The following is a 14119-nucleotide window of genomic DNA, read 5'->3' on the forward strand; positions in this document are numbered from 1 at the left end:
ACAGTCCACGTTACAGTCACAGGCATCATACATACCACACACATACCATGCACACACTTAACACATCCGATTACACATACACACCACATCTAATCCACATAACAAATATACACAGGAAACACATTCCACATACCAGTCCCATGCATCACAAATACATCTCTGTTACATACACAACCCCATGGCACCCAGCTTGATAACCTTCCCGCTTAGCAAGGTGGGGCTGCAGCCTCTGGCTGAGAAGGGGCGGGTGGTGGTGTTAACACAGGCCATGCCCTGCAAGCTGGTGGCCTTGGCCCAGGATGTGTGCCCCAGGGGCCGCGCTGGGAGCGGGAGACAGCCCCGGGGGAGCGCACATGTGTTCTGTGTGCACGTGTGCGTGCCCCCAGGGGCCGATATGCCCCGGCACTCTGGGTGTGTGTGTGTGTGTGTGTGTGTGTGTGTGTGTACGAGAGCAAAGTGGGCCGCGCGTGGGGCAAGGCTGTGCGTGTGTGAAAACTCCGCTCCCACCTGCGCAGGGACTATAGCGCACTCGGCGTCCGGGTCCTCAACGTGCACAGCCCTCCGCGGAGTATGAACATGTGTTTCGGAGGGAGTGTGTGTGGGGGAAGCGTGCGTGGAAGCTGGCGTGCGTGTGAAAACCGAGCCTCCGAGGCGGCTGTGTTCCTAACAGCCCTCCGTCCGTGGGGGCCAGCCTACGGAGGTTGAGTGAGTGTGCGGCGGCAGCAGGGCCGCCGAGCGTGTGTGAGCAGCCGTGTGTGAGAAGGCGGGGCTGGCGGGGGGACTCGTGGCGTCTGCCGGAGCCAACGCGCGTGTGTGCGCGTGCGTGTGCACGTGGGGGCGCGGCGCGCGCCACGGCGGAGGGAGGGAAGGCGGCGGCAGGCCCAGCCCCCGGTCGCAGCGCCCGGGGCGGCTCCTCTGCGAGCCTAGGGACCGCTGCGCTCCCGCCGCCGCCAGCTCTGCTACCGCCACCTCCAAGGGCTGACCTGACTCCCGGCCCGCGCCGCGCCCGCCTCGGCTTCCTGCCCGCCCAGACGCCGCTCCTACCGAGCTCCGGTCTCGGCTCCGCGGAGTGAGAGGAAATGAGTGCGGCCGCGGCGCCGGCGCCCGAGCGCGGTTGGAAGAGCGAGAAAGTGGACGAGGCTCAGGCCCTGGCGCGGAGTTGCGCCGCCCGCAGACCCGACTTCCAGCCATGCGACGGGCTCTCCATCTGTGCCACGCACAGCCACGGCAAGTGCTTCAAGCTGCACTGGTGCTGTCATCTCGGATGGTGTCACTGTAAGTCGAGCCACGTCTCCTCGCCTTTCTCCGCGGTCCCGAGGGCTCCCGCGGGGCCGTCCGGGGTCGTAGTAGGGACTGTGCGGCCTGGGGGGCGCCTGGCTGGGCCGGGGCTGCCCTGCCGCAGGCCGGGGCCACCGTGGGGTCCGGGCGGCGGGAACTGCCCTCGCGCCGGACCAGTCGGGCCGGCGCTGCCTTGGCAACGAGATGAAATCTGTGGGGAACCTACCTTTTTAGCCACTTCTACAAAAGGGGTCTCCCCGTCCCAGGGAAACTGGGGTGTATTCCTCCCCGCCCCCCGCCCCGCCCCTGTTTTCTTTTTCTACCGAAAAGACCAGGCGCGTGTGGAGAAAGGGTAGAGAGCCGTCAGAGTTGACGACAACTGGAGGGGAAGTCTTTTTTCAGGGCTGGTGGTTAAAATGTGTACCTCTTAATTTTTTCACTTTTGTCTTAACTGGCTGCTATTTAGAAGAAAGAGAACCCTTGGATTTGGAATCGTAGCCCATTTCTTGTATCCAGATTGAGAAAGCGCTGAAGAGTGAGGGACTGCTTCAAGAAGTTAATATTAAGAGTTTGGAAGGGTGAACTCCTTGAATACCCAGTTCCAGCATATAAAGCCAGTGTATTATAGAGACTGTTTTAAAATTGCAAAAATAAAATGAAAGTAAGCTTCTGTGATCTTAAAGTAATTTGTAGAACTAAATGGTCTAGACCTTTTCTCTTATGTCTATCCTGCCTGTGATTTTTAAAATATTTAAGTGTCCATTTAATCAGAATTTCACTATTTTATTAGTTTATGGTATTTGGCCTGCTATATCTGATGAATTATTTCTTTTTAGAAATGTATTCTAAACTTAGTTCCCACATAACCTTATAATAGAGGGTTTGTAGTGTTTATTTAGGATGCAGATTCTCAAAGTGATCTTAAAATTATTTTTTCTTCGTTGGTTAGAAAAAATGGCTCCCAACAAGAGATGCAGTACATAACAGATACTTGTTTCTATTAATTGAACATAATAAAATATGTTAAATTTATCACTTCAGGGATAGAGAATTCTTACATTTCCTTTACAAATGCAAGACACGTTGAACAGTATTGGTTTTTTGCATTCTGTGTACTGTTGGGTCTGTTTTGTCCTATATCTCATTATTCCTGTTGCTCTCAGCTCCATTCCTAATTGTATGGCATTGCTTCCGTGGGGAACAGGGTGAAGAGTTGAAAGTAACAACTGTGGGAAACCTGTGATGCTAGAGTACACAAGTAGGGTGACTCCAGTGAGTCCCTTTCCTGTGGAAGTATAGAAAGAGTCATAGTGTGAATTGTGAGGAACATTAAAGATGGTCCAGTTCAGTGCCTGTCATTTCGGCAGTCTCCCCTTTGAGTACACCGTAACTGGTGGTAACCTTGCAGTCTTCTCAGGCAGCCTCTTCCTTCATTAGACAGCTTTGACTCTTAAAAATGCTCTTCCTTATATGGAGCTAAAATCAGTTACATTGGAATTTCTTCCTACACCTCCTATTTCTACCTTATGAAATCATATATAACAATCTTAACCTTTTTTAGATCCTGTCTGTTTCAACTCTTCAGATATACACATGATGTAGACTGTTTTACCCTATCTCTAGTCACAGCATCTGGCCTGAAATAGGTTTGTAATTCACATTTGTTGAATGACTGAATGAAGGTAGCCATTGTTTTCCTCTCAAGCATCGTCTTGTCCTATTTATAAATCTCCATTCCTTTCTATGGGCTTCCCAGGTGGCTCAGTGGTAAAGAATCCTTCTGACAGTGCAGGAGATGCGGATTCGATCCCAGGGTCTGATCCCTGGGTCAGGAAAATCCCCTGGAGAAGGAAATGGCTGCCCACTGCCATATTCTTGCCTGAGAAATCGCATGGACAGAGGAGCTTGGTGGGTTGCAGTCCATGGGGTAGCAAGAGTCGGACATGACTGAGTGACTAAACCACCACCATTCTTTTCTGCCTTTCCTTTAATGGTGTTCAGGCCCCTAAGCATCCTGGTTTTTCTATTCTGAACATATGCCGATATGGTTATGATTCTATGAAGATAGTGACCCCTAGAAGGGTACACCATATCCCAGCTGTGGTATGATCTGTCCAAAATTAAGCAGGACTGATATCGCCTGTTTGATATACTACTACTGCAGCTAGCATCACATTAGCTTTTCCTCCACATCATATTGAGCTTGTCGTTGTCAGATTGAAATAAGCTTGCTGTGAACTAAGCCATTAAGCCTCTTTTTTGTTTGTGTGTGTGTTTTACATTTGTGGCATAAGTTAGAGCGCTTGCCTATCTCATAGTTATATATTTGGGATATGGCTACTCACAGATCACTTAGATAGATCCCTTCCGTATATTTTCCTCTTTCCTTATTGATAAAATTGTTAAACAGGAGAAGACCACAGATGAAAGTCCTGAACTGTCTTTCAGGTTCATAACAATTCATTAATGAACACTCTGTTGTTATGATCATTTTAACAGTTACCTCACTACCTAATTGGGCTTCCCAGGCGGTTGAGCTATAATCTGCCTGCCAGTACAGGAGACCAAGAAATGTGAGTTCGATCCCTGGGGGGTCCGATCATTTGGTGTAGGAAATGGCAACCCACTCCAATATTCTTGCCTGGAAAATTCCATGGACAGAGGAGTCTGGTGGGCTACAGTCCCTGTGGGGTTGCAAAGAGTTGGACATGGCTGAGCGACTGAGCACACACACACACACCTTATCATACCTTTATCCACCTTTTGTTTATCTTATCTATATTGGTTTAGTGAGATACTGATCAGATACTTTGTTGAAATTCTCCCAACATACTACTTTTATGTCTTTTTGATACATGATGTCTATCTGTAAACATACTTCTGTAAAAAAAAATAAAGGAAATTAGTTGAGTATAATGTAGGTTGATTCCACAGATGCTTAACATTTTCTTTTTTAAGTGATTAGTAGCTACTTTTTAAATAATCTGAATTTAGAAAGGACTGGCATTGAGTATACTGGACCATTCGCAGTTCTTTTTTTTTTTTTTTTTTTAAATCAAGCCTGCATTTATTTGCTCTCTTCAGTCTTTGGCAGCCTTCTGGGATTCCATGCTTCCTCTGCTGCTGGTGGTTTGGTGATCACATCCAAGAATAGCTTCAGTTCATTTAGAGCAGCCAGCTGCCCTGTTCAGTCTCCTCACCTGTGTGAGGCATCAATTCTTTCTACCCTTTTTAAGCCTCAATATTATTTTTCTTTAAGAGAAGCAGAATTAACATATTTGAGAAGTTCTACTTCTTTTGGAATGCATGAACACAACATCAGTCCTAAATAAAATTCTTTTAATTTTGGTGAACATACATTGAGCACCTTCTCTTTATGAGACATTATTATGGAAACTGGGAATACAGATACGAATATAGCTGGATCATGTCCCATAAGCAGAGTGTAAGGGTGTGATTCATCCTATATTTATTTTTGCATTCCTTTAAAAGCACAAATGATATGAATGAAAAATGATCAACTTGTTCACCAAATTGGTAAATATTAAACCAGGAAGACTACCTTGAGATGCTTGAGAGAGGAAATTCAGAACAAATAAAGGAAATTCAGTTTTATATGGTTGATGTTAAATTTGTGAAATTTATAACCTTATGAAGTAGAAAAGGCTGCAAGTGCATACCTGTTCATGAAAGACACAAACTGTGTATATGTTGACAGATGCAGTGCTTGATGTAAAGGAAATAGTATATTTGGGTAATCGATTTTGAGGACTATGTCTGTGATGAAAACTGGATATGTTCTATTGATGTCTCTGTCAGAGATAGATTATTGGGCTGATTGAATTATGGCCCTGAATCTGAACCTTTATTTTTTTTTTAAGGAGTGGTATTGGGTTGGTTTAACAAATGAAGGATTCCAAGAAGAGTTTTGAGAGAGGAAAAGATATGGCTTGGCTAGGGAAGAGGGATGGTAAACAATAAATCATATGTAGATATTGTAAAGTAGCTTTTTTGTGACTGGAGTAGATAGAATGTTAGAAGAAATAAGAAATTTGATTGTTGAGGTGTTAGGGAGGGATGAACTGGACAGTGGGGAAGTTCCAGTTGCTAGAGACCTTGGCATTATAATGGTGAAATGAGTAGTGGGGGGATGAAATCGGCATGGGAGAATATTTTCATATTAGTGTAAAAAAATAGGTTGAAATTCATGCAACAATGTCTATTTAATGGAAATTAGAACAGATTAGATTTAGAGGGGGAGGAAGAGGATAGTTATAAAGGATGGATTCTAGAATTTTGCCTTATGCAGCTTGGATGGATGGTGATGCTGTTCATTCACTAACAACCACATACTGGAGAAGAACTAGGTTTGGATGATCATGGAATCATGAATCCACAAAGACCATGAATCCAGTTTTGTATCTATTGAGTTTATGTTGCCTTGTCATTGCATGGCGATGTCAGTAGGCATTTGGATATAGAGGATATAGAGCTTGGAGAAGTCTGCACTGGAGATAATATGGAAGTCTATAACTTCTTTATAGATTGCAGTTGTAGCCATGATGAAGCATGAGATTGCCAGCAGAGAAGTTATAGTGTGAGAAATGAAGAAACCCTTTAGGCTTTCCCTTTAGAACACTTAACATTTAGAGGCTGGTTACAGGAGGATGAGCCGGCAATTGAATCTAGGAAGAGATGGCCAAAGAAGAAAAAATCTGGAAAGCATGGTATTACAGAGGCCAAGGGAAAGGAGTGCTTTAAGAAAGCGTATGAAGATGAAATTTGTTTTCAGCAGGTTATTTCTTAGATATTGGTGAAACTAGAAATAGTGATTTTTTTTTTTTAAATTACTGAAGAAGAGGCTGAAAGGTTTAGTTTTGCAAGAATAACTTAAGGAGTATACTTAATTATAGCATAGCTATTTGCGATCATGAATTCTTCAAGGTAGAAAGGGAATAAAATACCAGGATAAGAGAATTAGGACACAAAGATAGTAGTTAATATTTATTGAGTGATTACTTTGTGCCAGAGTAAGCTGATTATGCTAAGCATTCAATAACCAATGATGTTATTATGTCCATTCTATAGTGGAGGAGAAATGCTTAAGGAAGTCAAGTGACTTTCCCGTGGGCATGTAGCTAGTAAGGAGTAGAACCTGGATTTGAAGCCTTGTCTGTCTGATTCTTGGGCCTGGAGTCTTAACCACTACAGGCATTCTAGAGCAATTTAAAGTTAATGAGCAAAATCAACAGTTTTTTGGCTTTGTTAAAACCAGTGATGGGGAAAGTTTTTAAGAAATAGGTGGCAAATTGTATCAATTGCCATAGTGAAGTACAGAAGAATGGGAAGTGTAAAGAGATCCCTGAATATGGTGAGGCGTGAAATCCAAGTTAAGAACTATCAAAGAGAAAGTGATGAGAGGGTGTTGGGGGTGAGGCGGGGATGGATAGGTAGAGGTGGGGTCATGTGTGTGATGTGATGTCTGTACCACCAGCAGAACTCAGCTTTTATTGGCTTAATAAAATCACACAATAGGTGAGCTCAGTTTTCTGCAGAAGACATCTTAAAAGATGTCTCTTTCAGGTTGAAAGCAGGAAGAGTGGGACTTGATGTAGTCTAATAGATGATATTAACATATCTAAAGAAAAACTGTTAAAGCAGAAGGTGGATAGGCAGCATCGAATTACAGAAAAATGGGAGTAGGAAAGGCAGAATTTGGAAATGTTTTTTCCCAGGACTCTTCAGAGAAGGTGGCACAGCCTAGAGGCTTAAATGTCTGGTCTTGTGACTGGACTATCTCAGCAAGTGTTTGGTTATAATCTGGCCTCCTATTTTTATATGTCCTATAGGGAAAGAAAGCTGATTAGAGGATTTAACTGTCAGGACCTTGGGGCAAGTATAGGTCTGTCCACTAGCTAGTGTATTAGCATTATGGTTTTTGCATTACTCTGTTTGTTCTATTTTCCTGCTTCTACTCAACCTCCCAAATCAAGTTCTGACTTCCCTGGGGTAATGCCAGCTGGTTTTCCCAAAGGGCAGCTCAGGCATATCAGTAACAGAAGCTACAGAAAATATATTTGAGATGTCTGACAGTGAAAACTGGCAAAAATGGGAGTGGTAGTTTGATTAGATGGAGGAGTCAGCTGAAGGTTTTTTCTTCTAATGAGGCCTCTTTCTATGTCTGGTAATTAAAGGAAGAGGATTCAGGTGTTAGCCAGTGCAGAGGTGAAGTCAGTTTCTGAGTTTTCTCTTTTATCCAGAGATAGAGAAAGCTCTTGGGTGTTTTTCCATCTAAGTGGTGTTTCGATAATAGATGACAGCACACTTGTTGTTTATATGCAGGCACAATTGTAACTTTATGCGTGTGTTAGCTCATTTGCACTTCACGACGGCCTTGGGAAGTAGCTATTGTTATTATCCTCATTTTTTAGGTGGGCACTTGCTGGAGGTCCCACGAAGTAGCCCTGGCCACATGTGGTCAGTGTATTAGAATCTCACAGACCAGCTGGTACCCAGGCTCTGGGTTTCTTGGTTCTGCTCAAGGTACAATAAGGAGGATTTCAGCTATTTCAGATTCTCTTTGGAACAAGGAGGATTTAAATAAATAAGGAAAAATAAGAATGGTTTCTTATTTTAAGAGAAGGGCAACTATATGCAATATGAACTTTTTGGAGTGGTTGCAAACTGTACAACTAGGCTTTTAAAAAGCATTTAATGGAGTTTGGGATCTACATGTGCACGCTGCTATATTTTAAATGGATAACCAACAGGGACCTACTGTATAGCACAGGGAACTCTGCTGAATGTTATGTGGCAGCCTGAATGGGAAGGGGGTTTGGGGGAGGATGGATACATGTATATACATATGGCTGAGTCCTTTGCTGTTCACCTGAAACCATCACAACATTGTTAATTGGCTATACTTCAATACAAAATGAAAAGTTAAATAAAAGATATTTAATGATGTATTTGTATAATATGAAGTTTCAGTCATGTCGTATCTTCAGATGATCCCTGACTAGTGCAAGCCTCTTTTGGTGAGCTTTGCATGTGTACCGTTAATTATTACTGGTTTCCAAGACTGATGAACTTTAAAAGGTTTGAACCAAACAGCTTTTGAGGACCTTTTTATGACTATTCCCTGCATTATAACACCCTCAGTTTAAGTTTATCCTCTCATGTTGTGGAACCTCATTACTTCACAAGAAAGAATATCTTCAGAGAAGTTAAGTGTTATTAATTCCAAATAAACACAGGGACATATGTTTAACTTAAACTAACAGTTATCTAGAAGAAGATATGCTTTCTTGAAAAATAAAGTGCTTTATATATAAAATGTGAGGACAGAGTGTGGTCGTAGAAAGAGTGAGGGCTTTGGAGTCAGACGCACTTGAATTCCGTCCTGGTTCTTCCATTCATTGGCAGGATAGCTTCGGGTAGGTTACTCAACCTTTCTCAGCTTCAGTGTTCTCTTCTGAAAAATAGGAATGAGAATCCTACCTCACAGGGTTGTTGTGAAGATTAAATGACATAAGCAGAGTACTTAGTGCAGGTGTTCAGCATCAGCCCCTCCTCAAAACAAGCGATGGAAATATTAGTATAGTCATCCCAGGGACAGGCTCTGCAGTTGGGCTTTGTGTCTGAATCCTGGCTCTGCCCACTGGCTAGTTACATGGTTTGGGGGAAGTTACTTAACTTCCTTCTTTCAGTTTCATCATTTTTAATACGGGGATAATAACGTAGTTACATTATCATAGTGGTGATATGTCAAAAACCCAAACTCCAACTGCTTCTCCTTGAACAAATGTCCCGGTTAATCTGGGATTCACTTTGTAACCACACTCATTTGTTCAGTTACACACTTCAACACAGATGGTAAAAACATACATTTTGAATAGAATGACCTTTAGAAATCAAGTTTTTCAGTTGTCCTCATTGTGGGAAGATCTATTTCATAATAGCTACTTTGTGATAATTTATCTACTTTTTACCTTGGAATTTTATTTTGTGCTCTTCCACTCCCCTGCTCTATCCTATTTTCCACCATTGTTAAGCAATGGATAGTTCTGATTAATTAGATACACCAGTTAATAAGTATTATTATTATATTATAGCAAACATTATATCAAACATGATATAGAAGTATTGTATCAAACATGGGTTAATATGTTTCAAAGGATCAGAATATTATAAAGCTGTTAAAGTGAAGCTGCACATACTAACTTTAATGATTGCTATCCTGTAACAATACTTGGGTATCATCTGGAATATTGATTTTGTGTAGAAAAATGGCAAAGTGCTAATTATATGCAACATGAAGGTTTTTGGACTGGTTGCAAAGTGTATAAAACTATGCTTTTTAGGAGGAGTCCTGGCTGCTAGAATGATGGACAAAGTAGAATTAACTGTTTTTGCAAGTTACTTTACTAAAATTCACAGAATTTTTGTTTTGTGTTTCTTTTCTTCTTATTGTTGGTTTGTTCTTCAATATTCTGATATTTAGCAGTATTCTGTAAGCACACTACCAAAAACATGCAATGTCTGAAGTGGTCAGCAGCTACAATATCTGTATCTGCACAATGCCCTGAAAAAGTCCATTCAGGACAAATTTTTTAACCTCCCTAGTGCTTATTTGCCCATTTAAAACTAGATTCTTAGTGTGACATAGAATGTTATTTCTTCCTCTGTATCTCATTTAAACAGACCTTTAGTGAGATGAAAACACTAAAAGAGTTTTGTAGTGATTTGGTATTTTGTGTAATAATTGTGGTGTTTTGTGTCTGTTAGACTCATTTGTTTTTTCTTTCTGTCTGCACACACACACACATGCACATACATGTGCTTTTTTTCATTTAAAAGTAAGTTGCTGACGTGGCATTTCACCTAAATATTTCAGCATACCTCTCATTTTGCTATGAAACCACAATACTAATCACACCTAAGATAGTAACATGAACTCAGCGACACCATCTAATACACAGTTTCCTTAATTGTCAAAAAATTAATTTTATAGCTGACTTTTCAACTCGAGAGCCAATCAAGATTCATATATCACACGGATATTTTAATGGCATAGACTGTGGCGATGGTTTCACAGGTGTATACTTTCCTCTGCACTCATCACATTTTATGTATTAAATCTGTACAGCTTTTTCTGTGTCAGTCATACCTTAGTAAAATGGTTTAACAAGTGAAATAAATCAGTGGAATAAAAACATTCATGCATCACATTTCATTATTGTATCACTTCAGTCTCCCCTTTAAACATTCTAGAATAATCATACTTTTTTGGGTGGTATTGAAGTTTTTGAAGAGTCCAGATTAACTGTCTGTAGTATATCCCATGTTTTAAATTTGCCTTATTAGATTTAGGTTAAACATTTTTGCCTAGATATTAAATTTGTGCTGTTGTATCCCTTGTATAGCATTATAGGAGGAGACATAGGTCCCTGTGTTCTACTTGTGTAGGGTGATGACTGCCAAATCTGTCAGTATAGACATATTGTTTCTCCTTTGTTACTTTTTTTGTATAGTCATTTTAATCACTTAGTAAGAGTAAGTAACTGTGGAGTGATACTTGGACACTGAGTGAATATCCTGTTCCCCAATAAACTTTAACCCATTGATTTTAGTATTGACTAGAGAGTCTGTGTCAATCACTTATTACATCGTGTTGATAGTGATATTCTAATTCTGTCCTTCCTAACATTTGATGGCGTTTGAAGAGGTTTCTTTTCTTTGTATCTCTTCTCTTTTAGGTAATATGATAGGCAACTTGATTCTTTTTAATGTGCTATAATCAAGCATCATATTTTTTTTTGATGCTCAAATTGTCCTACATTTGGGCAATGAGAGCGTCTTCAAGATGGCTTTGTGACCTTTTGACATGTCCCTATCATTTTACTTTACTGCTTTCTGAAGCAGTAAAGATATTCCAGACTTACCTAGTGATTTCCTCACTCCAGGCCAGAAATGAGTCATTTTTCCAAGAAACCCATGTTCCTTTCAGTGAAGAATGGTATGGAAACCATTATCTGGGTTTTTAATGTACCTGTTTCTGCCGGGATGCTACTGCACGTTACTTTCAGTGGACAGACTTAGAAAGTGTGTGTCTCGTTCATCCTTCCCCATTCTGTAGTTGTGCCTGCCTTCTCTGTGGGTAAAAACCCTGGTTTCCAGTATATCACAATATTTACCCATTTCTTCTATTTTCAGCTACCCATAAGACAGTTTAGGAATTATTATATTGGTTTCACTACCAATGACAAATTGATGACTTAAAGTTCAAGATAGACTATATCCTGGGAAGGATGTATGTAGTCAGAACACTCTGTTCAAAAGTTTCTTGAGTTAATTTTTTTCTGTGTGGTCATGTTATCAGTTGGGTTCATTTATTTCTGATTTGAATCAATTTCAGGTATACTTTTTTCATCTTTTTTACATTGAATTTTTAATTTTGAGATAATTTGTAGGTTCACATACATTTGTGAGAAATAATACAGAGATCCCACATATTCTGTATCCAGTTTCCCAGTGATAGTATTTCACAGAACTGTAGTGTGATATCATAACCAGGAAATTGTCATTGATACATATAGGTTCAGGAACAGTTTCAGCATTGCAAGGATACCTCATGTTGCCTCTTTATAGCCATACTCACTTTCACTTCTGCACCAGCCCTAATTAATCCCTGCCAATTACTAATCTGTTCTCTATTTCTTTAATTTTGTCACTTCCAGGATGTTATATAAATAGATCATATGTTATGTAACCTTTGGGGATTGGCTTTTTCCACTCAGCGTAATAACTCTGGCGATTCGTTCTGTTTGTTGGGTGTATCAATAGCTCGTTCCTTTTTATGGCTAAGTAGTGTTCCATGCTGTATGTGTACCGCAGTTTGTTTACCTGTTCACCCACTGAAGGACACCTGGCTTGTTTCTGGTTTTTAGTTATTATAAATAAGCCTGCTGTAAACCTTTGTGTATGGTTTACTGTGTGAACAAAAGCCTTCATTTTTCGGGAATAAATGCCCAGAAGCACAAATGCTTGGTTATGTGGAGGTTGCACATTTAGTTTTTTAAGTAACTGCTAAACTGTTTTCCATGGTTACCGTACCATTTTACATTCCTGCCAGCAATGTATGAGTGATCCAGTTTCTTCACCACATTTCCTGTCAGTGTTTGGTGGTGCTGCTATTTTTGTTTTAGTGATCTGACAGATGTGTACTGATCACTCATTTTGATTTTAATTTGCATTTACCTGATGGTTAACATTGATGTGCTTATTCACCATTTGTATATCCTCTTTGGTGAAGTGTCTTTAATTTTTAAGACTTTTTTAAGAGCAGTTTTAGGTTTACAGCAAAATCAAGAGGCAGGTATGGAGCTTTCCCGTGTATTTTGCCCCCACATGTGCATAGCCTTGTCTATTATTATTTATCAGAATTGTACATTTTTTTTAACCCAGGATGAACCTATACTGACACATCATAGTTATCTAAGGTGCACAGTTTACCTTCGGCTTCACTCCAGGTGTTGCACATTCTATGAATATGGACAATAATGACATGCATGCATCATTTATAATACCATCCAGAGTGTTTTCACTGCTCTAAAAATACCCTCCCCTTGGAAACCACTGATTTTTCTCATTGTCTCCATTGTTTTATTTTCTCCAGAATGTCATATAGTTGGAATCATACAGTATATAGTCTTTTCAGACTGGCTTCTTCCACTTATTAATGTGCATTTCTCCATGTCTTTTCATGGCTTGGTAGCTCATTTCTTTTTAGTGCTGAATAATATTCCATCACCTGGATGTACCACAGTTTTGTTTTTTTTTAATTATTTTTTTTACAAAAGTAAATTGAGGTATAACTGACATTTGTTTCAGGGGTACAGCATAGTGATTCAGTATTTGTGTATACAGTGAAGTGATCATTGCAGTAAGTCTAGTTAACATCCATCACCATACATAGTTACAGATTTTTTTCCTATGCTGAGAACTTTTAATTTAAGATGTACTCTGGTAGCAACTTGAAAATATACAGTAGAGTATTATTAACTATTATTATAGTTACAATAACTGAAACAACTATTCCCAATTATCAGGTGGTGCTAATGGTAAAGAACCCACCTGCCAGTGCAGGAGACATAGAAGACATGGGTTTGATCTCTGGATTGGGAAGATCCCCTGGAGGAGGGCATGGCAACCCATGCCAGTATTCTTGCCTGGAGAATTCTGTGGACACAGGAGCCTGGCGGGCTATGGTTGCAGCCTGTAGGGTTGCAGAGTTGGATATGACTGAAACAACTTAGCACTCATGCATCCCTGCTGCTGCTAAGTTGCTTCAGTCGTGTCCGACTGTGCGACCCCAGAGACGGCAGCCCACCAGGCTCCCCCATCCCTGGGATTCTCCAGTCAAGAACACTGGAGTGGGGTGCCACTGTCTTCTCCCATGGGTTGCCATTTCCTTCTCCAATGCATGAAAGTGAAAAGTGAAAGTGAAGTCGCTCAGTCGTGTCCGACTCTTAGCGACCCCATAGACTTCAGCCCACCAGGCTTCTCCATCCATGGGATTTTCCAAGCAAGAGTACTGGAGTGGGGTGCCACTGCCTTCTCCCATGCATCCCTAATGATAGTTTATTTTATAACTGAAATTTGGCCATTTTGACCATCTTCACTCATTTTGCCCCATTCTCTCACCACCATGCTTTTGGCAACCACCAGTCTGTTTCCTCTACCTGTGAGTTTTCAGATTTTTATTTTTTTTTTAATCCATGTGTAAGTGAGAATATATGGTATTTATCTTCTTCTGTTTGACTTATATCACTTACCGTAA

At 40.9% G+C, this 14119-nt stretch overlaps 1 protein-coding gene across 1 annotated transcript in view; it reads left to right on the top strand.

Moving 5' to 3' along the window:
* The first annotated feature begins 770 nt into the window (after positions 1-770).
* Positions 771-14119, top strand: part of C1H3orf70 (chromosome 1 C3orf70 homolog) — a 121826-nt gene continuing 108477 nt past the window's right edge. The window contains 1 exon segment of the mRNA XM_005903385.2: positions 771-1275. Within this exon segment, the coding sequence (XP_005903447.2) occupies positions 1080-1275 (196 nt within the window). The 5' untranslated portion in view covers positions 771-1079.

Source organism: Bos mutus, chromosome 1 (genome assembly GCF_027580195.1).
Source record: "Bos mutus isolate GX-2022 chromosome 1, NWIPB_WYAK_1.1, whole genome shotgun sequence".
Classification (NCBI taxonomy): Eukaryota; Metazoa; Chordata; class Mammalia; order Artiodactyla; family Bovidae; genus Bos; species Bos mutus.